At 53.4% G+C, this 27,008-nt stretch overlaps 1 protein-coding gene across 3 annotated transcripts in view; it reads right to left on the minus strand.

Moving 5' to 3' along the window:
• Positions 1 to 347: 347 nt before the first annotated feature.
• The window catches only part of PTP4A3 (protein tyrosine phosphatase 4A3), a 40,299-nt gene continuing 13,638 nt past the window's right edge, over positions 348 to 27,008 (minus strand). For 2 of the 3 annotated variants that reach the window (XM_040547393.1, XM_040547394.1), the window contains exons 2-6: positions 10,770 to 11,562; positions 9,279 to 9,371; positions 5,995 to 6,125; positions 5,340 to 5,414; positions 348 to 4,838 (exon numbers count right to left, since the gene is read on the minus strand). In XM_040547393.1, the coding sequence (XP_040403327.1) occupies positions 4,721 to 4,838; positions 5,340 to 5,414; positions 5,995 to 6,125; positions 9,279 to 9,371; positions 10,770 to 10,874 (522 nt within the window). In that variant the 5' untranslated portion in view covers positions 10,875 to 11,562 and the 3' untranslated portion in view covers positions 348 to 4,720. Of the gene's footprint in view, positions 4,839 to 5,339; positions 5,415 to 5,994; positions 6,126 to 9,278; positions 9,372 to 10,769; positions 11,563 to 16,582; positions 20,229 to 27,008 lie in introns of those variants that run through there. The other variant, XR_005816861.1, reaches the window with a different exon arrangement.

Consider the following 27,008-nt stretch of genomic DNA (forward strand, 5'->3'; position numbering starts at 1 on the left):
GGCTTTCCTTATGCCAATTATTTGAAGACGAGGCGGATACCTACAAACCATGACATGCTTTGGCAATCGAGCATGTAATTAATCAAGCATGTAATTAATCGAGCATGTGCTCCGGGGTCTCAGTAGGTCACAGTAGGTCCTACCCTTTCCCAGCCACCTCCGTTATCCGTCCTGGGAGCCCTGAGAAAAGGGGAGGGGGATGAGACAGGTACAAATATCCCAGGGAATGTAGCTGGGACACATTTGAGGGGGACAAGAGAGGGTTGAAGATGCCAGCCAAGGACCCCAATACACCCTCCTTGTGCATCCCTCCACCGACCCCAGCAGTACTGCAGCACACAGGGATGTACAAAACAGTGAAACGCTTTTTATTTCGCCGCTGCTGGAGTGAAACCACTGTAATTTCATAAAACTCAAAAAAAAAAAAAAAAAAGTGATAACTAAAAGGCATACATTTTTTTTTCCTTTTTACAGAAGACATAAGTAAACAGACAAGTTTCTTTTTTAAAAAGGTTATAAAGTGTTGAGATCCTATACCTCATCTGCATATTTAAAGTGACGCCATCTGATACAAAAAGCATTGGGTATAATAACTTAGCTATGGCTCAGACTGAAAAAAAAAATAAAAAAAACCCATCTGGGCTTAATCTACATACTACTACGATTGCCCACGGAGTTAAAAAGGAAAATATGCAGTCCTTTGTTACACAGAAAGAAACAGTGGGGAAGTCGCGGGTTTATTTGGAGATTGTCGTCTAAAGGGAAGCCGAGTGCGGCAAAATGCCCCCCTCCCCAGGAATGTCTACTGGGGCCTGTGAGCGGGATCATAACGGGCCCGTGACCCCCACTGTGTAAAGAAATTGGCCCCATTTTTCTCCCACCAGCCAGCATCCCATCCAAAGCCACCCACTGAACTGCACCTACCCTGCCCGCTGGAAGGAAATGAGATAGAAGCCCCTGGAAACTGCATGGAAGTCACGAATCTCCCCGGGTGCTTCCCCACTGGGACCAATAAAAAAAAACAACAAACAAACCCAAGAGAAATAAAATAAAATAAATTGACTCGTTCTGTTGTAGATAGAGCAAGACCCTTTGCATCCTTGGAGAATCTGTTACTCATAACCTCATCCGATGCTCTCAGCCCAAGCTGCAAGACTCAGAATATGAATTTAGAAATACAAAGACTGCCACCAGACCTTCCCTAAACAAAGATCTGCCCATTTTTAATGGCCACGTTGTCCTCCTTCCAACCATGAATTCCTGCTCAGATTTATCCCCTGTATGACGTTCAGCCATGATTTACTCCTGGGCAAAGCCTACGAGCTCTTAGCTTGATGGTTTTGCCATCACTTGGGTCTCTGGAGACCTTGCGGGTGGTTTGGAGATGAGTCCCTGCGGATGCTGGACAGATGGGGGGTTTCCATGGAAGGGGGATAGGGGTGCAGAAGGCTAAAACCCAATTTGTACCTTTGCCTCTGCAGATAAGGGCAGGCTAACGTGGTTTGCTTGCAGCCAAAGCCACAGGGTGTGCATTCCCTATGACTTCTGCAAGACCCGGGGGAGACAACTGAAGCAGCAACAGAACTGGTAAACGTGTCAGATTTTCTACATCTCTCCTTTCAACATGTCTCAGCATCTGAGGTGAAACAGGGATTAGATTACCGTAAAGAGGGACCCCAAAATCAGCCCAAGCTATGAGCGCCTGGTCACTCAGGACTTGCTCAGGCACTGCAAGTCTACTGAGCTCCAACTTTCCCTGTTACTGTCCTGAGACATGGAAAGAACTGGATTCTTTGAGATTTCTTACCCAAAACCCAATTGGAAGACCCTTCCATTCCCATAGCCTGTTGTTTCTGTAACTGGCTCTGTGCTGGCTCTGAGGAGCTGGTACCTCAGAGGTAGGAGCCCAATTCCTAAAAAAAAAAAAAAAAAAAAAAAAAAAAAAGACGTTCCAAACGTTTGGCAGTCCAACATGGAGAAACCTCGGAGAGGTTTCAAACCCTCCATGCAAGGGTGGCAGCTCCTGGGTGTCCTGTCCACGGAGCAGCATGTGGGAGGTGACAGCAAGTTCTGGGATGGGCAAACACATCCATTCAAAAAGAAAAAAAAAAGAAAAGGACAAAAAAGGGAAAAAAGAAGAAAAAAGTAGGGCAATTAAAGCAGCATGGTTTCTTTCGCAGTGACTCACAAAACTGGAGGACATCAAGGCGTTGCTCTGCCAGCCAGGGGTGCTCAGGATTTAGCCACGTAGATTTTTCCAGGTCAAGGACTGCTCTTAACACTAAAATCTCCCTATTTTTAAGGTGTTGGGTGGATGCTACCTGAAGCGAAGAAGCGCCGCCAAGCCTGTCCCCCTGCGTTGCCCCCGAAATCTTGCCCCAGGCAATCTGGTGTGCAGTGCTCCTGTGAGCATGGGTGAGAACATTTCTCCTCCCTTTGCCAGGGCAGAAACACCTCTGTGCCCTCAGTGGTGGTTCCCAGTCTTATCCTAAACCTTCCACAGGTCCAAGGGGGATTGGGGCCACCCTGGTTGCAGTGCCGAGCCCCCTCCTAACACCTTCAGGGACGAAGCGGCACCTATTTTAGCAGCAGGACGTGATCGGGAAAATCAGCAGGAATGGGATGGTGACCTACTGAGAGGGATCAGGCCCTTTTATCAGCCTGCTTTATCACCCTTCAACCACCACCGCCTTCCCCGTGAGATCTGGGCACCGACAGCCTGGAAAGGGGTAGAGAAACCCAAGGGATTGTGGGCTGTCCCACCCCATGTTCTGTCCCACCCCAAGGGACCACTTTGCTTGGCCCCACGAATGTCCCCAGGAGGGGAGCTACGTGCCATGGGTTGGGGCTGGCTCTCAGCAGGAGAGCAGGAGCGGTGCTGGCAAGCGCTCCAAGGTCATCCTTGGTCATCTCCACGTCTGGTGGCACAAAGCCATCCCCTATCCCTCTGCAGGTACCTGAGGTGTCTAACCAGCCTTCATCGCTGCTTATCCCAAGAGACTAACCCTCTGAAGCAATTATTTCCGGATTGTCTGCATTTCAGAAGGCCCACAAACCTCTGGAGATGCCCAACAAACCTTTGGAGATGCCCAACGCAGGGCGCTGAAGGCATCTCCAGTTGGGTAGACCAAAACCACGAGATGCTGGATGACCAGCCCACCTCGCCCCAACATCTTTGGCTCTCTGCAGCTGAGGGGTGGGCAACTGCAAGCCCACAGAAGCCCTGGAGCATCCCTTGGGGCCACATGTACGCCCTGGTGACAGCGCTGAGGATGAGCCTGGGGGGCTGTGGGTCACCTCCTGGGCTCTGCAGGGCAGCGATGGGAGAAAGAAAGGCCAGAGGACGTGCGGAAGACAAACTTTTTTTTTTTTTCCTTTAATTAGCAAATCTCTTCTTACCCTCATCAAAAGAAAAAAAACTACCCCCGTGCCCCCTATGTGCCCACCGCTCCCGCTGCTGCAAGCGTTCAAAGGCAGAAAGTTGAGAGATGTTTCACGTCCCGGCTCGGGGGCAGCTCTGCACACACCCCATGGCACGCACCAAGGTTTTTTGGGGTGCCAAGCGCACATGGTGCAGATGCCACGGAGGAGGAGGGGGGAAAGGCAGGTGCAAAATCTGGTGACGCGCTCTTGCCAGGGGCACTCCAAATCCACCAGGAAAACTGCAGCCTGGCACTTCGGCCAGCAAACTCAGTGCTGGAGGATGTGGATGTGCCCCGAGATACACTTTATGTTCCCAGGGCATCACGTGCAGAATTTGGGTTTGCTCCGTGGCTTGGGGATGCAATGGGAAAGATGCTGAGCACACGCTCGGTGCTGCAGCATCGCTGTGAGCTCAGCTGGGGGGACATGGGGAGAGAGAAACCACCACCCTCTACTTTGAGTTTGGAAGCCATAAATAAGAGCACCCCGCACCTGGAGGGACCCAGCGCTGACCCTACATCCCCAAAAGCTGGGTGCCTCAAAGCCCTGCCACGATCCCCGAATTTCCTGGTGCCCCTGCCTTCGCTGCAGCCCTGCGGGACCCGGAGGGGCAGCAAGCCCCCCGCAAGCCCCACAGGGAGTTGGTGATGGAGAAGGGGGCAGGAGAAAGGGAATGGTGCTGGGGGGACTTCGCTCAGCCTTTCCCATGGCCATAGGGCCAGCACCATGCTACGAGCCCCCTTCTTCCCTCCCTGCCATCACCACCTTTATCCCTGCTGCTGCAGCCCTTATTTTTAGGGAAGAGGTGGGAAAGGGTTTTTTTTTGGGGTGCCCCAGCCCTCCTGCTCCCCATCCCTCCTTGGCTGGCACAGCCCGGCCTGCATCCCCCCAAAACCAAGTGCCCCCGTGCCCATCCATCCCTCCTCACGCCGGGACTTGCTCTCAGTGCAACAAGAGGGGAAAGGGAGGAGGAAGAGGAGGAGGAAGGCGACAAAGAACCGGCACCACGGGAACTCATTGCCTGGTAGCGCCGAGAGTCAAAGGGCAGCACCGCCTTCCCTCCTCGGGGCTGTGGCTGGACCGAGCATCCTTTTTTGGGGGGGATTCGGCAAGGTGAGCGTGCTCCGGGTGCCGGCACACATCGGGGGTGCTCCATGTCCCCCAAAACCCCAACCCCTATTAGCTGGGTCCGCGAGCGGGGCAGTGCGTGGGGTGCGCGGGGCTGGGAGGAGAGAGGGGGATGCGTGCGAGTGCCCGGGTGTTTGTGTGCACGGGTTTTGGCAAGAGGTCGTTGAGGTTACATGATGCAGCATTTGTTCTTGTGGTTATGAGGGTCCTTAAATCGGAGTCTCTGCTTTGGTCGGTATTTTTCCAAGTACGTCAGCTGCTTGCTGTTGATGGCTCCTCTGCGCTTCCTGCGGGCGATGAGAAGAGAGGGGTTGGCGAGGGGCGAGACCCTTCCAAACCCACCCACTGTGGGGCAAAAATCCCCTGCCTGGAGCCATAATTTGGGATTTTGGAGGATGAGGTGCACCCTGCAGGGATGTCGATGGGGACAAACCCCAGCAGTGGCACCAGGTCCCATCAGTGCAAGCTCTTTGCAAGTGCCCTGGGCTGCTCTGCGAGGGCACGGAGGCTGATTTGTTTGGAGTCACCCTAAAATCCTGCGCTGTGGTACAACATGCTGGCACAGCCTCCTGTAACAGAAACCTCCAAAAAGCTGAGCTGCACCAGATCTTTCTATTCCCTTGGAGCAGGGCTGCTTTCTCCCTCCTTGGAGACCTTCAGAAGCCACCAAGACATGTTCCTGGGCACCCTGCTTGAGCAGGGGCTGGACCAGATGGCCCCAGACGTCCCTTCCCACCCCAACCAGCCTGGGGTTTACGTGCTGAAACGCCGCTCGCTGGGACACTTACTGTCGGATGAACTGGATGGCGTCTTCGTACTTCATCCCGCTCTCGATCAAGGCCAGCGCGACGAGGACAGGAGCGCTGAAAGGCAACGGCAGGACGGTCACCTCCCTGCCACACAGCCCAAATCCAGGAGCTCATGTCCTGTCCTGGGGTGGTGGCACCGTGGGGACCACGGGGCTGTAACAGTGGTTTTGTGGGCAGTCGCCAGCACCGGATTTTAATTTGTAAATTAAAATTTACAGCCGCAAGCGCTGCCCCAAAGAGTGGCTGATCCTGGAGGTCAAACCCACGGGATGGAGCTGGCAGCTTTTTGCTGCTCTTTTCACGAGCGGAAGGATTTCAGAAGCCAATCTTTGTACAAGCAGATACAAATGTACATGCAGAACACAGCCCCGACCTGCAGCAGGGGCTCCTGGTCTCAGTGGAAGGACTGCAAGAAGATTACAAAAGCAAAACCACTGCTGGGCACCCGCAGCACAGCACTGAGCATCCCCGGTACCCCTGGTACCCAAAATTAGGAGGCAAGAAGAGCAAGGAGGAGCTCAGGCAGCAGCACATCACTGCCTATTCCCACCATCTCCGCTGCTGCAAAATCCCTGCTAAAAAGGGGACAGGACTGGGGAAGCGGGGAGGTTTTTCGTGCTGGGCTCTGACTTACCGCCCCAAGCCGGCCACGCAGTGCACGGCCACGCAGCAGCCGGGGTCTTCGCAGAACTTGGTCTTGAGCAAGTTGAGCCAGTCTTCCACGATCTTGCTGGGAGGAGGCGCTCCGTCATCGAACGGCCAGTCCTGCGGGAACGGGGGAAGAGAAAACCACCGTCAGATCCCCGCGGGGAAAGCCAGAGGGGATTGCTTTTATCCTGGGGAGATGCTGTGTGCTGGGAATTGAGCTCAGGGTGCAGCTAGCTGGGGATAGGAGTGGGTTTGGGGTTTTGCAGCACTGCTTTGGCTCAGGGTTTGTGGGTGGATGGTGTTAGGCTCAGGGTCTTCCATTTAGGAAGAGGCTCATCCTTCAGAAGCACCTATACGGCCTCCAGCGTGGTCCTGTCCCCACGTCTGCCTGCCTCCAGAGCCCATTGCCTGCCTCCTCCTAGCTCATTTGGGGTTTCACTCAAACACATTTGCATTTGGCAGCTGCCATCCGGATGCCTGCGCCGAGCTGGGGGCAGCTGCAAGCCCCATCCTTCCCCTCACCAGCACACCCAGTGCCAGGAGGACAAAGCCACTTTGCAGGAAATTTAACAAAGGTGATCAGGAGACAGCCAACATCTCCCACTTCCAAAATTCAGATTGCTGTAGAAAGGCGAGGAAAAAGCAAATACACAGCCTGGGAAGGATGCTCGGGACATCTGGGAGGCTGCTGCTTTGGGGACCCCCTCCGCAGCTCTAGCAGAAGCTGAAGGGCTCTGTCCTTCCAGAAGGAGACCCTTCGAACGGGTCCATTTAAATAGCATCCTTACAGAAAGGCTATTAAGGAAAAAAAAAAAAAAAGGATAATTGATTTTCCAAAAGGCTGCTGGGGGCAAGAGCCAAATGGCATGCTTTGCTCTCTCTCTCGCTGCCACATCGTGTCCCTGGCCATCAGAAAGGGTCCTCGAGCTGCACAGACTCCACATCAGGCCTTGGTGATGTAGCAGGTAAAATGGGTGCTGCATTAAGCATCCCCCACCCAGGCTCTGCTACTGCGGGGAAAAAGCATCCTCCTCCTTGCCTTCGAATGCTGCAGAGTTTTGGGAAAGGGATGGTCTCTCCCTATGGGCACTGGCAGCCACTTGGGGTTGCACATCGCTCCCAAAATGGGGACATTTCTATCCCAAAATGTTTTTTCTTGGCAGGAGGAAAGTGGGCTGTGAGGCAGGGATGGGCAGGAGAGCTTCACTTGGATGGGATGAAGAGAAATTTGAGCAGTGGGAAGCACGGGGCCAGAATCATCGTGGCTTGATGATATCTAGAGATATAATCTATATCTATAGATATCTCTCTATGTAAGATATATCTGTCATGTCCTATAGGATATCGTAGATCTAGGATGTAGATACCATTCTATGTAGGACATATCTTACAGAGAGAGACAGCGATATCCCGCATATAGGATGCATATGTAGGGCACAGTCTCTCCTGTCTTACAGATCAAATTCTGCCTTTTACCCCATTTGTGGCTGGAGTCCTCCAGGCTGAGGTTCTGTACCTAGGAAATAGGTATCTCTCTCTATAAGATATAGGTATATATAGGATATAGGTATATATAGGATACATATCTCCCTACATCTAGAATGTATCTTATACAAAGGATGCATTTGTATCTATCTATACATATAGCTTACATATAGGATATATATCTATATATAGGATGTCTTATATCTAGGATATATATATACTGACATCTTGGATATCCCTTATATCTAGGGTATATCTATACTGATATCCAGGATATCCCTTATATCTAGGATATATCTGATATCTAGAATATCCTTATATCTAGAATATATCTATACTGATATCTAGGATATCCTTTATATCTAGGGTATATCTATATTGATATTTAGGATGTCCCTTATATTTAGGGTATATCTATACTGATATTTAGGATGTCCCTTATACCAGACCCTTCCCAACAGGGAGAAAACCCTCGTGTTTCAGCTGGAAAAAGGCTGGAGCCCACCAAAAACCACATGCCTGCTCTGCGAAGGGCAGGATGGGGGTGCCCCACATCCCCCCAAAAGCTCCTTTGCCGTTTTTCTCCCATTCCTCACTGCCCCACGAGGCTGGGAAGCGGCTCCCAGCTCACCGGGCGCTGACGGTGCCAAATCCCCGGCACGGCAATCCCGCCTGACATCACCTCCAATTATTTATCAGCGAGATACAGCCTGGGAGCTGCCAGCTCAGCATCCTTGCCTTTCTTCTCCTCACTGCTCGCTCCCCTTGATTCCCCAGGAAAAAAAAAAAAAAAAAAAAAAAAAAAACAGCAAAAAAAAACCGATTCCTGATCCCCCTTTGATAAGGTAACGCCGAGGGTAACGGGAACGACGTGCACCTTCCACGTGGGCTCGGTGGCTCTCGTGGCTGCTTCCAAGCCCCAGCGCCGGGCAGCGCAGGCAGCTGCGGGCTCGGCTGCATGAGTCACAGTTTCGGCTGCGTGGGCACTGCTTTCTTTTTTTAAAGCACCAGCCCAATTTCAGCCCGACGCCGGCAAGCGGGGAGCTCGCCCGCCTCTGCCCGAGGCCCAAGTTGGGCTTCGAACCCTGCCTTCAAGCTCCGGGGCAAGCACGATCTCTGCCGAAGGAGGGATGCTGAGCAGACCCAGGGGACGGGGTTCGGTGCTCAGCTTTGGAAATTCTTCTCATCTCTCTCCTCCTGGGCATCACGGTAAAGCAAACGCCTGGATTGCTGCAGGCTGGTTTCAAAGCAAGCTGAGTTTCTCCTGTTCGGAGCTTTTCCCCTCCGCCGACCAAGGAAAGCCTGTGATTTTTCATTTACTTTGAAAAGAATTTCCCCCCACTTGTTCAAACACTCCCTGTGCCGGCTGCGGGGGGAGCTTTGCTGCAGAAATCCCGTTCGAGCTCAGTGGGAAGCCTCAGTTGCGTGGCAGGGAGCCTGCAGCTCAGACAACACAACAAAACCTCCAAAGGCTTCTGCGGTCCCTTGGAAAGGCAGCAATGGCCCCAAACCCACAAACCTCTCCCTCGCCACCCCCTATATCCATCCCAAACACAGCCCAGATACTTCCAGCTTTCCCAGCAAGGAGCTTGTTCATTTTTAAGCCCCCCTTCGTGCACAGACACGAAGCAGAGATGCTGAGTATAAAGCATCGCTGTCTGGTGCTACCCTATGGGATCGGGGGGACCCCGAGCTCCTGCGTGTCCCCCCGTGGAGCCTCATTGCTTTTTGCACCCGTGGGACGTGGGGGACACGGATGGAGGTGCCCCTCCAGCGCCCACCTACCATGACGGTGATGCCGTCCTTCTCCAGGGGGGTCTTGTCGTAGGTCACTTCGCACACTCGCACAACCGTGGTGGCACCGTACTTCTTCAGATCCTGGGGAGGAAAGGAGACGAGGGGTCTTACGATGGGCAGAGCTGGAAAAATCCCGCTGGGTTGCACCCTGGTTATCCCCAACGTGGCCGAGCCCTGTGATGACCACACGGACCCACAAATCCCCTAAAACTGCATCATGCCCACTTCTCTGGATGCTCGAGCAGAAATTCCCATGGTCTGCTTGGCCTGGGAAGGAAACATTAAAACAAATCCCAAGGAAACTTTAAACACCAGGGCACCAAACCCCTCGCGTGGGCATGGGGCTGGATTTTTTATCCCGAGTGCCAATGGAGCCATTTAATTTTAAAGCCAAGAGGGTATTTGGAAACACATTGCATTCCCCATGTAAGCACCCAAGACAAAGACCAGGACCACAAAATAGGAGGACTAAAAGATCAGGACTAAAATAGCGCCTGAGGTCCCAGCACCAAGACCAAAACCCACAGCATGGGACATGATGCAGAGCTGCAACGGATGCCCCAAAGAAAAATCCCCAAAAAAGAGACAAATGCAACAAAAGAGGTGTTATTGGTGTTCAGCAAGGTTTAAACTCCCCTTGCAGAAGCGCGTGGAGATGGACGAGGGCTTGGCGCATCCCTCTGAACGCACTCAGCATCTTGCCCGGGGCTTCTTTGGGACTGACGAAGGCATTTTGCTGCTGTAACCCGTGAGTTAATTACTCGAACGCGCTGCGGGCACGCCGGGACTTGGGCTCCTTCCAGCCGGGCTTAGCACCCGTGGCACGGCTTGCCCCTGGATTACGTGCCGGCGTATCAGCCCCGGCTGGGCGCCGCCTGAGATCATCCCGGTGCCTGCTCGTGGCGGGCCGGGGGCTCGGATGATCCCGCTGATCCCTTCCCAGCACGCGGCGGCCAAACCGCGGCGAATCCCCGTGCGCTCAGCCAAAAATCGCAGCGGCTGGAAGGAAGGGGAATTTTGCCACCAGTATGGGGTGGCTGTGCCGGGTTTCTCCCTCGCGTTCACACGCGTCCCTGGTGCTCACGTGTTTTTTGGGTATGGGGGAGTTTCCTGCTCTCTCGGAGGCACTGGGATATTTGGGGTGGGAAATCCTTTATTGAGGTGCCAGGGAGGTGGCGTGCATTTGCGCATCTCGCTGCAAAGCTCCCGAGGTAACATTTTGCTGGAGCTGCCCGGGGATGCAATGGGGTTGGCGAAGCTCTGACAAACCCCGTACTTGGGGTTCTCCAAAATATCCTGCCCTAAAAAGCTGGTGACGACAAGGACCTCATCCGGGATGCCATCGGGGCTGGGGGGTACCAATAGGATTGTGCCGGTGTCCTATGGATGAGCTACCCCACGATCCATCCCCATTGCATCCCAATGAGCCGACTGCAGCTTTAACCCCAAAAAGTGCAACGGGACCGCGATCCTTCTTACCTCCAAGAAGGTGCTGAGTGTGGCGTTGGTGGGGTTGTGGGTGATGAGGAACCTCATGTTTTTGTAGCAGACCTCCACCGGCGCAGGGCGGTTCATCCGGGCCATGGTGGGATGGGAGGACGGTGACGCAGAGGTGATGCTGATGGCGGCAGGGGGAAAAAACCCAAGAAAAGCGTGGCGTGGAGGGGAAAAGAAAACCCAACACCCCTCTGCGCTTAAAAAACAAACAAACAAAACAAAAAAAAAAAAAACAAAAAAAAAACAAAACACCAAAAACAGGATCGAGAACTCAATGTACAAACGTTGTGCAAATAATCCCAGCTCCTGGGAGCGCGCCGGCTTCCTCGACACACCGCAAGCCCCCCCCCGGGGTGAAAGCCAAACGGTAGTAATAATATTAACGATAATAATAATAATAATAATTACAAAAAAAAAAAAAATCCCTTTGCTGTAGTGTCGGCGTCCTCGGCGTGTGCAATGGCGAGCGGCTGTCGCCTCCGGTGCCGCGCTCTAGAAAGGCCTCTGCGTATGGGGATGGTGGTGGCACGGCGGTGGCCCCGTCACGTTACCCCATCGGGGTATGTGGAGTACTTGGGGGCGGCAAGGGGGGCCGGGAGCCTACGGGGCGGCGGCGGCGGCGGCCGGCAGCGGTGCCTGGTTCGGGCAATCCATGCACGGGAGCCTTGAATGGTTAAATCCGAAGGTCGGGACGCCGGGCGAGGCGAGGCGGCCGGGGGCTGCAGTGCTCAAAGCTGCTTCTCGGCACCTCCATAAATCCCGGCGGAGAGCGAGGCTGTTAAGGGGAGGGAAAGTAAAACGCAGAGGTCAGGGCAGCCCCGTGAGTCAAACCAAAGGAACCCCCGGCACCGCTCTCCGTGTCTCCAAAAGATTCAGGGTGGATGGGATGGGGATGTGGAGCTAAAACCCTATTTGCATCAAGTGGATGGAGCTCACAGCCCTAATGGCTTGCGCCAGAACCTGCGTCCCCATTGAGCATCCCCAGCCTCAGCCTGCTCCGACGGTCGGGGTCAGGGGTGCAGGGAGGAGGATGAGGAGGCTCCGAGGTGGTGAAGGGCGAGGGACTCCTGGCGTTCCTGCCCCGTGGGTGCGGGCTGTGCCGGCCGGCACGTGCTCGCCCCAACCCCTCCTCAGCCGCCCGCCTTTTTACGCAACTCGGCGGCGTTTTCGTAACCGCCCTGGCAGCACCCCCGTGGGGGCGGCGTGTCGGGGCAGCACCCCGATTTCTCACCCATCCCGTCCCTCCGGACCTTACCCGAGCGTCCTGGCAACCTCGGCACCGTGCACAACGCGCCCAGCCTGCCCCTAAGCAGCCACACGCTCCCGGCGCGACTCGAGCGGCTAATGCCAACCGAATGCATCCCTAATGCTCTTAGGCCGACTAAGCTGCCTGCAAATGAGCTTTTTTTTGGGGGGGGTTGGCGGAGGAGGGGGTGGTAGGCGGGTGGTTTTGCTGCTGCTGGGGTTGGATGCTCCTTCGCTCGCCCCGCTGCCGGCACACGGCTACCCACGGAGTACCCCGGGGGCAGCACGGGGACACCTCTTTGCCTTCGTGATGGTGATGGGAAGGAGAAAGCCACGGGGTTTGGCCAGGAGCCAGGTCCTTCCTAGCCACAGCACCCTTCCTCAGGGTGCAAGAGCACCCACAGGTGGGCACGATCAGCAAAATTCAGCATTAAATGTCGCCCTGGCCACCCAGCCTCCTCTCCCTGAGGTTAAACCAGGGGGAGCAAAACCCAACACGACGACCACCACGCAAACAGCCAAGAGAGGACGGACCTGGAGGAAGATGAGGACGCTGCAAGCCCCGTGCTGGGCTGAGAGAAACCTGTTTTTTCCCCAGATCGTCACCCACCGGACTCTTGTTTTGAAGCCCGTCCCGTCCCTGGGTCAGCGGCTGCTTAGCGCCGCGTGGCCGGAGCCTCAAAATAGAACATAAGCACATAAGTAACCGGAGCTGGGCGAGCACGCGCCCCCTCGCCTCTCCTCTCATCTCCCGGAAAGTTTCCCCTGCATCGTTTCACCCCAAAAAGGCTCCGAGGCAAAGAGACAAAGCGGGTCCCGGAGGTGGCTGAGCACCAGCATCGCCGCCGGGCTCCTCGGCACCCAGGCATCATTTCCAGGCATCCCACCCGCTTGTTTTCCAAGCGGTTTGAATGGAAAAAAAAATAAATGGGAAAAAAAAAAAAAAAGCCATGAAGCAGGTGATGTGGCAAGGGGAAGCCTTCCGACTGAAACGTGCCCGAGTTGGCTGTGCAAATCACGGATTTTCCCGCTGCCGGTGCCCTAATTGTTAATTATTTGCAGCACGTGCCAGACCTGGCACTGCCCTGGCGTGCAGCACAGAGCCTGGACCCGCGAGGACGGGTTTATGGAAAGGAGTTTAAAGGGGGCCAGGCACCAAAATTGAAGGGGATTTCGGCACAGATCCCCTCTGCAGACCCTGGTCCCACCGAACCCAGTTTTTCTGGGTGAGGGATGAAGCAGGAAGGACGCGAGGATGGGAGCGGTGGCATCCACGCCACACTGGTGTTTTTTTGATGAAGAAAAATAATCACCTGTCCTGCGGGGATGCTCTGCAAAACTCAAAGCCAGCCTGGATTATGGGGTGATACCGGCTGCAGTGATGGGTGCAGGGCAGCTGCTGCTTCCTGCAAAGCTTCGTTAAAAATGGGCTTCGTACTGGGGCTGTGGGGGTGAGTGGGATGTCCCAGGGGGGATTTTGCAGCCCTCACTGAGAAAATCCCATTTTGGCGGCTGGTAAGAGCTGCAAGTTCGGCTGAAGGATGGGAGTGAGGTGGGAGCTGCATTTGGGGTCTGATTCGAGCAGCCTCTCAGCATTTTTTTTTTTTTTTTTTATATCCAGCTTCACAGACTGGTTGTGGTTGGAAGGGATTGACTGCAACTCTGCACTGCACGTCGGGAGCCATAGTCTGGTCTTCGCTTCGTGCTCCATAGGTGCCCTGCATATTATAGGGTTTTTTTACTGCCTTGGGTGTACTTGCTGCCAGCAACGGAGACTCACTGGGAACTGATTGTGTTTGAGAAAAGCGAGCACTCGTTTCCCACAAGGTCTCATTTCCAGGGGAAGCATTTCAAATATTTTGGCAACTGCACGTCCCAGCAATTCAGCCCAAAGCCCATAAATTCCTAATGGATTTTCAATCACAAATCATCCCTGGCCATACAGGCTGCGGCGTTGATTACCATATTAAGTACGGCAGAACAATGCGGACAAGGGGATTTCAGCTCATATTAATAACCTGCCAAGAGAATAAATACCCTTCAGACTCGAGAGCTCCAGGGGAGCAGGAGGAAGCACAAGCAGTAAATCAGCCCTGGATGAGGATGCGCGGTGGCACGGTGCTGGTCCTCCAGGCTCAAGCTCATCGGGGTGAAGCCCAATGAAGGAAGGGGCGAGCACTGGGGACTCGCCACGTGGTCCCAGATGTCCTCACCTCGCAGCTCAGCTTGGCTGACAAGACAGCAGAGTTTTGTTTTGCCCCAATGTGTGCTGAAAACTTCATCTCTGCGTGCATTAACGGACTTCATCTTGCTTGGATGGACAAAGTCCCGTCCCCAAAATTGTCTACGTGCATTTTGGAGCTGCTGTGTTACCACGACATGCTGCCAGGCTGGGGGTCCCACGGGGATGGGATGCCCACGGACGGATCCTGGTGCACAGCAGGGTGCAGGGAAGAGGATGGTGCTGTCCTTTGTGTCTGAGAAACCCAGAAAAGGGTGACCTGCAGAACTCAGACCCAAAAGAGAGCCCCGATTTGGGGATGGCACAAACGTGGAGCAAGTCACCCAACGAGGCCATGAGCTGGAAATCTCCAGCTCCTATTTACCATGGGGATGCCCTTTCTAGAGATTCAAGCATACAAGAGGTTTTGTAGACAAGAGTCCTGTGAGGATACAGGGTAAACACACTCTGGCATGGTGAGGAAGCAATCACAAAACAACCTAGGTTGGAAAAGACCTTCAAGATCATCAAGTCCAGCCACCAACCCACCGAGTCCCACCACTAAACCATGTCCCTTAGTGCCACATCCACACAACTCTTGAACATCTCCAGGGATGGGAACTCCACCACTTCCCTGGGCACCCTTCCCCAAGCTGCCTTGGGGTTGTTATGACCCAAGTGGATGGGGATGCTGCTCAAGGACACAGGGACCAAGCCACCACCCCAAGCATACATCCTGGAGTGGAAAGGAGCGCCAGGCTCCCTTCCTAATTATTTATTTGCAGCCTGGTGGCTCCGTGGTGCACACCTCGGCCTCATCCCAGCCGTCTGGGGAAGAACCCTGCAATGGCAGGGATGGGGCTGCTTGTCCTCCCCGTACCTTGACGCAAAATAAGGGGCAGGTCTTCCTCGATGCAGCTAATGAAAGGGCTTGGTCGACGAGCAGAAGGCAGGCTGCAGGAACAGCCGGTGTTTGGTGTGACGGGGGTTAGCGGGATGCAGCTGCTAAAGTCAGGTTTTCCTAAACACAGCAACTCCCTAAGCAAAGGAAAAGGAAGCTCTGCAGAGCCAAATCGTTGCTCCACGTGGGTTTTTCACTTGGAACAAAGGGCCTTACTCACCCAGACGATGCGCATCTTACCCGTAGATAAATATAGCCATCCCCCAGCGCACTCATCTCATGTTCAACGTTCACCTTCAGAAAAAGACGAGCAAAACACCCGTCTCCGTTACATCTGCTCGGCGGGTTTCAGCCCATGTAGCAGGATACCACCAACCTCTTCTTCCACTTATGACCGAGTCCTTCTGCTCCCAACCGCGGCTCCACTGAGAGCATCTCCATCCCGACACCCCCAAAAGTGAACGCAAGTTTCTGAGCGGTCCCAGTCATTCCCACGTAGCGGTTTTGCACAAATCCACCCCTTATCTTGGGGTTGCCGACACCACCACCGTGCCCCAGGACCTGGAGAAGACGCGGGGCCATCGCAGGGGCCGGCTGGAGGAAAGCGACCGCGCTGAGATTTCCTCCAGCCGCATCCGCGCGGAAGGAAACGGGAACTCGACAGGAAAGGTCCGGGAGGAGAGAGACAAAAACAAGAAACCCCGCAGGAGCCCGGCGGCTGGGGGCAGAGCTGCAGGCGGCCACCAGCACGTCCTGCTCCAGGTGTTGAGCTGCAAAAAGAGGATGAGGAGTTCCTGCATCTCCCTCCACTCCCTTTTAGCACATGGTAAGACACCAGCTCCCACCTAAATTTGCAGAAAAGAACCGTGTGGCCCCTTATCTTGTAGCCTCGGTTGGGCTGAAGGAGTTTTTGGTGGTATTTAGGAAAGAGGCCGGGATGCTGGCACGACGTCAGAGCGGAGATTCGCAAGCAGGAGGCACTTGGGAGGCAGGGAGAAGAGGGAGGACTGGGGAAGATCAGGTAGCTCGGCAGACAGACAGACAGACAGATAACAGCACGGTCCTCCCAGCGTTGTGCAAGCAGGGAACGCACCCGAGGCCGGGGTAACACAATCGACTCCTTTTTATCTTTTATTTGCACTTTTATTCTTTGAAGAGGCACCTACAGCCCCGGAGGTAACACGAGATGCTGCAGACATCCCTTTAGCAGCCCTTCAGCTGCTGTTTCGGGTTTCACCCCCCCCCTACAACCCTCCCTGAGCAACCTAAATACGGGGTGTGCAGAGATGGCTTTTTTTTAGCCCAACTCCCGCCTGCACTCTAAGAGGTTCAGCCAGTGGGAGACGCTCAAGAAAAATGCAAAAAAAGGCACCAAAAATTCAGCATTTGGGGGAAAACGATCCGTCCCCCTCCCCATGGGTAACTCACGGGCGATGTGATCCTGGTTTTATGATCCGGGATATCCCCTCCACCGCCTTCCCCCACCGGCTTGCGGCGCCGACGTCAGAGGCTTTTCCTGGCTTGGATGTGAAGGGAAAGGAGGAAAAAAATCAAAAAAAAAAAAAAAGAAGAAGTAGGGGGGGGCGAGGCCAACTCTGCAGGGAATGGTAATTGCACGCTGGAAGCTGGCTGCCTCCCAGATATGCAGAGAGGGTTTTTGGGGAGGGTTTGGCTGTTTGGGGATTGCCAGTCCCTATGCTCCGGCACCCGATGCACAGGGAACTCCAAATACTGGGGGCTGTGTCCGCTCACATCCCTCAGGGATTTCTTTTGGCGAGAGAAATTGGAGGAAAAAGAAGAGGATTCTTCCTCTGTTGGGACATTTCCAGGCTTGCTTGAGAGCATCCACCGAAAGACAAAACCCGAAGGATCATCCTCGCCCCAAGGAACAACCGACCCTGGCACTGGCAGTGCCCCTTGGCCACCACCACCACGTGCCCCTACCACCCCGAATATCCATCGTGGCCGAACGTCTGCCCCTCTGCTCTTGTGGTTTTGAGCAAATCTAATATTCGTGGAAAGTGCCTGAAGGGCAAATGGGAAGCGCCGGGAGCGCTGGCAGCAGCTCGTGGGGATGGGAAGGACAGGAAGGGCTCTTGAGACCTTCCCATCAAAGCCTGGCTCAAACTTGTGCCAGGAAAGCTGTTTCTGGGGAAAAAAAAATAGCATTATTTTCTGCATTTTTTCCCCCGTCCGCCCCCAAATCGCTGGTTGAGCCCCCGTCTCCAACGGGACCCCGACTTCGCTCTCCGATTTGCGCGGCCCCGCTCGGTGGTGGGGTCCTGGTGCGTAGGTGTCGGAGGGCACCCACACCTCTTGCTCCTGCCACCTCTGCAAGCCCTGACCAAAGGGCAGAGGCAGCCCTCTCTGCGTCACCGGCGTGTCTTGCACAACCCCATCGCCGACCGCCGGACGCTTGTTGACGAAGAAGGGGGCTCCAGGGGACTCAACCTGCCCAACGGGGCGGATTTCGACCCGCGGGTGGTGTTGCAAGCACACGCTGTCCCGCAACGTGCCGGGGATGGCAAAACGTGGGATAGGAGGAAACATGTTCGGGCTGCTTTGTGATAAGCCCTATGGAAAGATCTCTGGTGGCAGCGAGCCAGCATCGATCAGAGAAGCCGAGCCCCGAAGAAAGGCAGCTCCTCCGAGTTAATGGCAGCAGGCTGAGAGGGATTTCACGGGTCCTTGCTCCCACTCTTAGGTCTCCTCCACCACCCAGAGCACGTGGGTTGGCAAAAGTGGGTTTGCGAACGCCTCCGAGCCGCCGGTTTCTGGTGGACGGGGACAAAACCTCGCAGGGCTTTGGTCTGACCCGCTGCTGCTCTTGCGCAAAAGTCCAGCGCCGAGAGACGCTGTGCCCGCGCCCCCCACCCGCCGGAGCTGGCTGAGCAAATAAAGGTGGTTTTCTCTTAAATAAAAGATCAAAGGGAACGAAATGCTTGAAGTCACAGCCTCCCCTGACATCCCGTCAGTCAGGTAGATGGGGGGCCAGACTGGGAGGAGGAGGAGGAGGCAGGACCAAGCATTGCTTTGGAAGAAGTAGCCTGAGCCAGCAAGTAGATGGTGCTCCGGGAAGGAGATGTTTTGCATAGCCACTGCAAACACCGGGGGACTTTAAGCACTGATTTCTGCGGCAACCAATCTCCCAGATCCCAGAATCACAGAATTCAGATCAGCAACCAGCCACGGGTCACCCAGCGTGGAAAGCCTCCAGGAGCAGCATCCGACTTCATCGGTGGCTTTATAAAAGCCAGCAAACAACCTGGCATCTCAGAAAGAGAAATCACAACCGTCTGCGTGAGCAAAAAGCCCGCTCTGAATGGGAGAGGCCAGAAATGCTGCGGGATGCTGCTGCTCACTCATCTTCCCGGCTTGGTAGAGAAAGCAAGGGGGATGTTGTGCAGCACTGCACAGCTGGCTGCAGTGCACCGTGCCCAGGTGATTTTGGAGGGCACTGCAGAAGGCTGACGTCTTCCAGGGATGGCAAGAAGGGAAGAAAAGAGGAGATTAAAGCTTTAGTCAGGAAACCCTTTGCTTACGGTAACAAAGCAGATACTGTTGCATGTGAACCCCGCAACAACTCGGGATGCCACGTCCCGTGGGAATGGTGCAGCAAGGAGCAAACCCAGCAGCAAGACATTGCTACCCCCAAAGCACCTTGTTCCGTGTTCCTGGGACAACGTCGAGGTGGAGCACTCCTCACCCAAAGCTTTTCAGGCTTGGAGGAGCCCCTGGCTGGCAGCGCATGCTGCTGCTCCCTGAAATGCCGAGAGGCTTGCAGGAGAGCACCTGATTTCTCGACAAAAAATCCCCAAGAATTGCTTACTCACGAGCACGCTTTGGCTTCGACTTTCTTTCATCGGGGCTATTTGCATAAAACCGGTGCTGCCTTTAGGGAAATGCAAATTCCCTGCAGAACGGGAAGTGTTTGAACGTGCTGGCTGCTGAGCTGTGCCGGGGAAGGGACGCAACGCTTTTTTATCACCTGAAAATTAAATCAAGGCTGAGATGCGAAAGCCTCCCCGCCCTGCTCAGCAGGAAATCTTCCCCAGCTCCTAGGGCCGGAGCCGGCAGGGACAGGACAGACAGGACGCGGCGTTTCATCTGCGCTCTGCACGTCCTCCCAGGCCCCAGGGGGAGGTTTTGATGGCCTGGAGACACGCAAGCTGCTCTGCTCCCCGTGGTTTCAGGGACATCTCGACACCCTGGCGTGGGTGGCATTTCCTGACCACCCTTGCTGCGCTGGAGCAGGCTCTAAGCAGGCCAAAAGCAATCGTGCTTCCCTGGCTTGGATAAATAAAGCTGCAAGCCTCAATTCATCAGTTCTGATGATGAAGCCAGCAGCCAGCTGCCGAAGATATTAAATATTTATTTTCAGGCTCACCTCGATGCATTTTGGCAGAAAACCTGCTGCTGGCTGGGCACCCCCATCACCCCTTTCTGCTTAGGGAAACAGAGGTCTCCAGGAGCAGGTTAAATATTTGGCTTGAGATTGGGGCACAGGGACACACGAGATGGATTCAGGCTGGGGGACACGCAGCTGTTCCCAACCCACCCCATAATGGGTGCTCTCCGGGGAGGATTTCTCTCCATCTCTTTTTCCTGCTGCTTCCTAAAGAGCCCGGCTACAGCAAACAGAAAATATAACATCAGGGAAAATCTGCGGAGACCACGCAGAAGTACCCAATGCTTAGTGCTGGATCAGTTCCTCCCTTACAAAATCAGCGGTACGGAGAGGCAGCTAAAGGAGGGCATACCTATTAATACACCTGGCTGAAACCCATAGAATTTTAACTATCTCAGCAGAAAAACCGCATTACAGCGCCCTACAGGAGCTGTGCACAGAGCGCTTGCAGCAGCCAGCGCAAAGGACGCCTCGCTACTTTGCAAATCTGTCCCGCAGCTTTGGCCCCGCACACGAGAGCTAACAGCAAAACCGGCCAGGGGATGGGCAGCCCTGAGCATCGAGAAGTTCCTGGTGAAACCAAGCACCAAATGAGGCAGGATCCTCAAATTGTGTCTTTTTTTTAGGTTGAAACGGCCTTTTTTTTCTGCACGGAAAAGCAAAAGGAGCATACCTAATTGAAGAAAACAGCCAAGCAAGCGTCCTGGATGGGTGGGGCAGCTCATCCCAGTAATTTCACCTCCTTCTAACAAGCACTCTGCTGGGCTCGACCTCCCTGCTCCTGACCCACGCGGCTGTGGAGACGAGAAGGTGGCTCCTGGGTTCCCGGGTACGGTTTAGCATCCCTAATCCTGCACCAGAGCAAGGGGTGAATGTGCTGCAACATCCTTCCCGTGGGGTATTTTCTCTTCCCTGCTGGTAAATCGTGATTATAGCACGCTGGATGCCAACAAGGACAGGGGGAAAAGACAAGGACTGGTGAAACCACAACAGCCAGCTTTTAAACACGTGAAAGCTTGCCTCATCTATGCCAGATTCCATGCAAGAGTCTGAATATTTTTCCTCCAGCATTGGGGTTTTCCTCCATCCCCGCAGACTCCAGCATTTTCTTAGGGGCTCTCGCTGGCAGCTCCCTCCCGGGCGATTGCACCAGGAGCGGATCCCGCCTCGGGGGGTGGAATTAAAAAAAAAAAAAGAAAAAAAAAAGTGGATTTTCAGCTGGCTCCGTTCCCAGCCCATCTGCAGCTGTCCTGGCACCGTGGGCAGCACGGGGTTGGGATGGGCGGCCAAGGGTTGCTAAATGAGCGCTGTAATTGAAGGCACCAGCACAGCACGAAACTGCTGCGTCTTTCCAGGCAGGAATTTCCCCAGCATTTTATCAGCCTCTTGAAGAGAACAATCCCCCCCCCCACCCCCCCCGCCCCATTTCCAGATCTACCGTAAACGGCATCCATCAGCTGGATGGAGCACATCCTCTCTGCAGTCATTACCCTGCCCTGGGCAGGCATTTACTAGAAACACAGCAAAAGGAGTTCCCCCGAGCTTTACCCACGGGCTGCGTCTGCTCTGCCTGGCAGTGATACCTAAAAGACTTCGGGGACCTTGCCACGAGGCTTCCCTGCAGAAAGGCGGGTGCTGGGTTAATGGGATGTGGTCACAGGGCTGCTCAGGGGCTTTGGCGATGCAGGTTTCTCCTGCTAAGCTGGACCCACAGCCCCTGCCAGCTAAAAGGACCGCAGCGAGCTGCATGTAGGTGCACCACGCAGCCTTCCTCTTGCTCCAAGGCAGAGGGGTGCTACCCAAAATCTGCTCCCAGCATACGAGTCTTGTACTGGGGTAGGAACAAGAGATTTTGGTGGATGCAGAGAACTTTGAACTCACCCATTTCGCTGCCACAACCACAGATGTGAGCACCGTTGCTGGTACGGAGACGCAGAGGGGACAGGCACCAGGGCCATAGGCAGTGGCACAGTGTCACTAACTCCTCACCTACAGCACACCCCGGCAATCCCCCCAGGCTGTGGCCACAGCCCCAAGGACGAGGACAATTCCCAGCAGCCGGTGCTGTGGGTGCATCCCTTTGATGATAAACCCCGGTCCTTGACCCAGCCGCTTGACTAAAACAAACAGAGCTCAACAAAACCTCCACTGACTTCAGCAGATGGCACTTCCAGCAGTTCACAGGGGGAACTGCTGCCCAGCTGCCTGCACGATGCCTCTCCCGCGTTTCACCTGCAGGATAATGTTCAACATTTTATCTGCAGGAGAGATACGACAGCTGGGGAAGCATGGAAGACCACCGAGCATCTTTTTCTTGTCCCATTTCCAAATCCATCCCACTGATCCCATTCATGTTAAGGACGCTTCACTTTCTGAGCCTACAAATGCCATTCCCCCCGCCCCCCAGCCCATTGAACATATTTCCCAAATTCCTCTTTCAGTTTTGTGTTAGCATTTTAGAGATATATAAACATATACATACCTTTTAGCTTAAATTATGTAAAAATATAAGGCTGACCCAAAGGGGGGAACCATTAAGAAAATCAGAACATATACCTGAAAATAGTTTCGGGGAATACACAGCAATTTTTAAAGTAACAGAGAAAAGAAATTAATTTTTTAAAGGGGAAATGGGTACCACAAAGTTGTGCTATGAAAAAAAAAAAAGTCGGGCTGTGGGTTGCCTTGTTGGCCTTCACTTGTATGTAGTTCACGGCCAGCCACCAGCTTGGTATCTGGGGGAGAAGACCAAGCCAAGAAATTTTCTGCACATTTGACATCATTCAGATGGGCATAAAAAGAGGCATTTTTTCAACTTTTGAAAGTGGTGTATTGTGCCCCTACATTTTATCACAGAGCAACAGGACAGAGGATACTCAAAAGGAGCTCAGGAATCCATAGCAAGCCACGTTCATGTGGGATTAACCCAGTTCGAAATATCAGCATCAGCTTTTGAGTCTAACTTCTTGCTTCCAAATCACGCCTTTTTGAATGAGTTCACTTTCAGGAAGCCATCCCACATGCTCGCCTCGAAAAATGTTTGTCTCTGGCTTGCCTCCAGCAAATCAGATAATTGGGAGTTTATAAGTTCATAACTTGAGCTGAAGTCAGAAAGTTTCATCTTTCATTTTCCGAAGCTGATTCACGGCCAGCCTGGCCCGAAACGTGGGCTTGCTTCAAGTTTGCTGTCATTTCAGGGTTCATTTGCAGTTTAAAACGATGCTCTGGTTGCACCCGCCGTCTCCTGTGCTATCATCCAGACTCAGCACTGGCACTCATGTGCTTGGAAACATCTGCGTGGTCCCAACTCATTGACCTTTATCGAGAGAAAAGCCTCCAGATTTGCTGCCTTACTACAAATTCAGAGGAATTTCAAGTCAGGATTTTGATATCGGGGCTGCCCTGTGCCTGAATCATCAGCATCAATGCCAAACACGGGCACAGAGCAGAAACAGGGCAGCAGAGTTGGGGAAGAACATCTTGAACTTATTTTATGGGCTCTGAAGAAGACATTTGAGCTTTTCCAGTTGCCCCCTCTACTACATTGCTACAAGAACTTAAGCTTCCTAATTTCACTGAACCCAGCTGTATTTCTGGTCTGCAAAGTAAACAAGAAGAGAAGCGAGCTTTTTGGCTCCCTTGGAAACTTTGCAATCCAAGAAAATCAGACGAAACATTCGAATATGCTTAGGTTTGTCCATCAACAGTCTTGATTTCTTTGGGACCTGACCCTGCGTTCAAACCGACCAACGCTGCACTGACAGCAATATTTTTGGGTCCTGTGTGAAATACGCCTGCAGTGGCCCCGCTGCCAAGTCTTGCAAAAGTTCCCAGGCCATGGGGCTGCTGCTGGCAGTAGGGAGCTATCCACGGAGGTGCATCCATTGCAGAGTTCACTGGGTTGCCAAAATGTCCTGGGTCACCAGGGAAGGTACAGAAGCAAGGATAGACATGCACCATGTTAAATAAATCTTATCAAATCTTATCCTGGTGGCTTTTGAAGATCTCCAAGGAGGAGACTCCATAACCTCTCTGGACAACCTGTGCCAGCGCTCAGCCACTCGCACAGCACCGAAGTGCTGCCTGATGTTCAGAGGGAACCTCCTGTGCTCCGTTTTGTGCTCACTGCCTCTTGTCCTGGCACTGGGCACCACTGACAAGAGCCTGGCTCTGTCCTCTATGCAGCCTCCCTTCAGGTGTTTGTGCACATTGATGAAATCCCCCCGAGCCTCCTCCTCTTCAGGCTGAGCAGTCCCAGCTCTCAGCCTCTCCTCACAGGAGAGCTGCTCCTGTCCCACCATCTTTGTGTCCCGTTGTTGGACTCCGTCCAGTAGGTCTGTGATGGATGGACAAAATTCCTGCACCCGACTACATGGAAATATCTCAGCTGTCCTCCTCTTGGGAAGTTAGCATTGAAACTACACATCTAGAGTTAAAGGATATAATTTCCTCTCTCTTTGCCCTGCCCATGGTCATTTGAGGACACAGACCACACGTAGGACATCCCAGCCCATCCTGGAGACACAGGCCTTCCCGCCCTGCTGCCGCCTTCCAGCTCCAAGCAGTGGGATGACAGTGCCCAACTCCTCCTTTGGGTGAAAGGAAAAGCACCCCACAGTGTGGTGGTCACCCCAAATCCTCTGTGGAGGCCTGGAGGCAGAGCCCGTCCAAGGCACGGAGCAGGCCCGCTTGTAGCGAGGGATGAGGCATCTGGCCGAGCCCGCAAGGTGGAAAGTTCAAGTGGATTCTGTTTATTTGGCTTTGCAGAGAGCAGGCGCCCAGCCTGAACGTAGGCCAAGCACCTTCCCATCGCAGGAAGTCTTTAAATAACCACCAGTGGTCAGGGCTTTGGTTTTACAGCTCTGCTGGATGGAAACCCGGCCCTCGCCCTATGTCTGCTTCAGCTATTTCCTTGGGTACACAAGGTAGCTGCTCACCTCCCGGCCTCCTAGGCCTTCAGCATACCCACCAGGACCACAGGCTTCGTGAAAGTTTGCTAGAAGCAGAAAAATCTCTCTCAGCATAGGCATAAAAACATCTTTCCTCCCATGTGAGAGAAATTTTACTTGCTTCACTTCTCTTTTGTGAGACTTAGTGACTGACTTCACTCCTTGGGTCTGCCATTAAGGCCCATACTTAACATCTCACCACACTTAACATTCACCTGAAGCTTTTCTGCACCACCATAAGGTGCTCCTCACCAGTTCAGAGAGTTAAAACAGCGAATGAAGAATAAAATCCTCCCCTGGCTGCTGGCACCCCCTCATTCCTCCACCTCCTCCTCACTCAGGATTACCCCATCCTTGTTGGAGAAACTCCTCGGGGGCAGCCAGCGGGGCCTCTCCCGCGGTTTTTGCCAGCGGGACTAAGAGGCAGATAACGCCCATCGCCCCTAAAAGGCTTTCTTATGTATTTACCTTGGGGATTTGGAGCCAGAAACCTTGCCAAGACCTCGACTGAATGGGTCACCCAGCAGATCCTGCTCTACAGATGGAAAGTTCCCAAAGGCTTTTCGCTGGGAAGCTGGGCTAGTTTGGGATTTTGGCAGTGCAGGCTTGCCAGGACTCTGGGGGATGGAAATGAGTTTTTTACCTATAGCTGTCATTAACAGATTATCCTAAAATGACAGCTGGCAAGAAGAAGCTCTGTAAACAAGCAGAAGAGCTTTTTACAGTCAGAAAACAAGACCTTGCACTGACCTCCTCCCGGGCAGATTCACTGGGGTGCAACAAACCAGGATTTTATTTTAAACCATGCTTGTAAAAAGTTAAAAAAAAAAAGCTGCTTCTTTGACACTCAAGTCAGGTAAGGACACAGTAGGCTATTCTGCCTTATAAATAAGCCTGCTCTTGTATACATGTGTTTTAAAATAAGCTTATGAAATGTAAACATGCAGGCCTTAAAAAAAATAATAATTCGCCCTCACTGAAACTAATCAGGGCCGAGCCAGGCTTCCTTCTCCGCTTCAGAGCTCTGCACAGGGGATGCTAACTTAGACCCAGGAAACCCCACAAATAACACTCCCACAAACACACAGTTCCATTTGCAATTGTTCAGCCCTCCTGTCCCTTGAAGGGTTGGCCTGGAAAAATACAAAAGAAGAGCAAAATCAGGTGTTTTTCCTGAGGACCAACACTGGAGCTGCACTTCTGCCTCAGTTTTGAAGCACGTGGTTATAAGGAGGGAAAGGGCTCCCTCCAACCCATGTGTAGCACAAGCACTTTCCACGCTGCCTATTTTCTTTGCGCTATTAAGACTGATGATTTTTCTACTTGCCCCGTTCCCCTACACCCCACCAGAGAAGACAGCCACCAGGAAATCTGGGCTGTAAAAATAAAACTCACTTTTGGCTTTGGAGGAGCAGGTGCAAGGGAAGAAACTATTTTTAACCCTTCTTTTGCAAGGAGGGAATACCGGGAGCCCTCTGAGCGGGGCTTGCCTGTGTTTAGGAGATTAATCTGGAGGCGGCGAAGGGGTCTGACGGGTGGTTAATCTTGGTGCTGGGTGCTCGGGCCAGAGGAGCAGACATCAAAGCACTCCTGCAGCTGCTGGGGAAAAGGGAGAGGCAGCAGCCGGCGGCTTTGCCTCCTCCCCGCGTGGCTGCTGGGGCAACACAGCTCTCCACGACCAGGGAAAGCCGCTGAGATGTCTGAGCAGACTCCTGGAGCCAGATCTTCCTGGTGGATTTGTCGCATTTCCATCCTGCCGCAAGCCCAAGGGGAGAACCATGAGGAGAGAAGCTGGGGATGCCCAACGGGAAATACAAGCCCAATGGAGACCCACCACTGTGACCAGCCAGGGAAGGTGCGCATGAGTTTTTTCCACGCCAGCTAGACCTGGAGAAACACCATTTACCCTTTGCATTCACTCCTTCTCTAATTAATACAGAGACAGAGGGCTGAGGAGCAAGTCAACTTATGGAAGTAACTCCCCATCCCTCATACTAACTACAGCAGCAGCATGGGACATCCACATCCCTATTTTAAGAGATTTATTTGCACACATCAATTGCACGAGATATAAGTTATTGTGGTCTATGCCTGTTCAGACCATCTTTCCACCTCACCGGCCACCACTTGGCACCAGATGTTAAGCAAAGCCCTGTCCACGAGGATGGAGGACAGCAACCTTGAGGAACCAGAGTTTGGGTAGGAACCTTGCTGTGGTACGCGTGCATTTATAGGCAGCGAGATGTTGCCAAGAAAAAACGTAGTTGAAGGGAGACATTCAGGAGCAGACCCGAATAATGGAGATAGGAGAGCACTGCATGGCTAGTTTCACCTCACTCTTGACTGAGTATTGGTTTGGGGGAATACTGCAAGACAAATACTATGATTTGAATAAAAGCTAGAAATTTTGGCTCACCGAGTGCCAAGTTTTCTTTCATTCACTAGGGGCTCTTTTTTCCCCTGTTGCACTGACAACCACAATGGTTGGCCATCAGAG

The sequence above is a fragment of the Cygnus olor genome, chromosome 2, assembly GCF_009769625.2.
Source record: "Cygnus olor isolate bCygOlo1 chromosome 2, bCygOlo1.pri.v2, whole genome shotgun sequence".
Classification (NCBI taxonomy): domain Eukaryota; kingdom Metazoa; phylum Chordata; class Aves; order Anseriformes; family Anatidae; genus Cygnus; species Cygnus olor.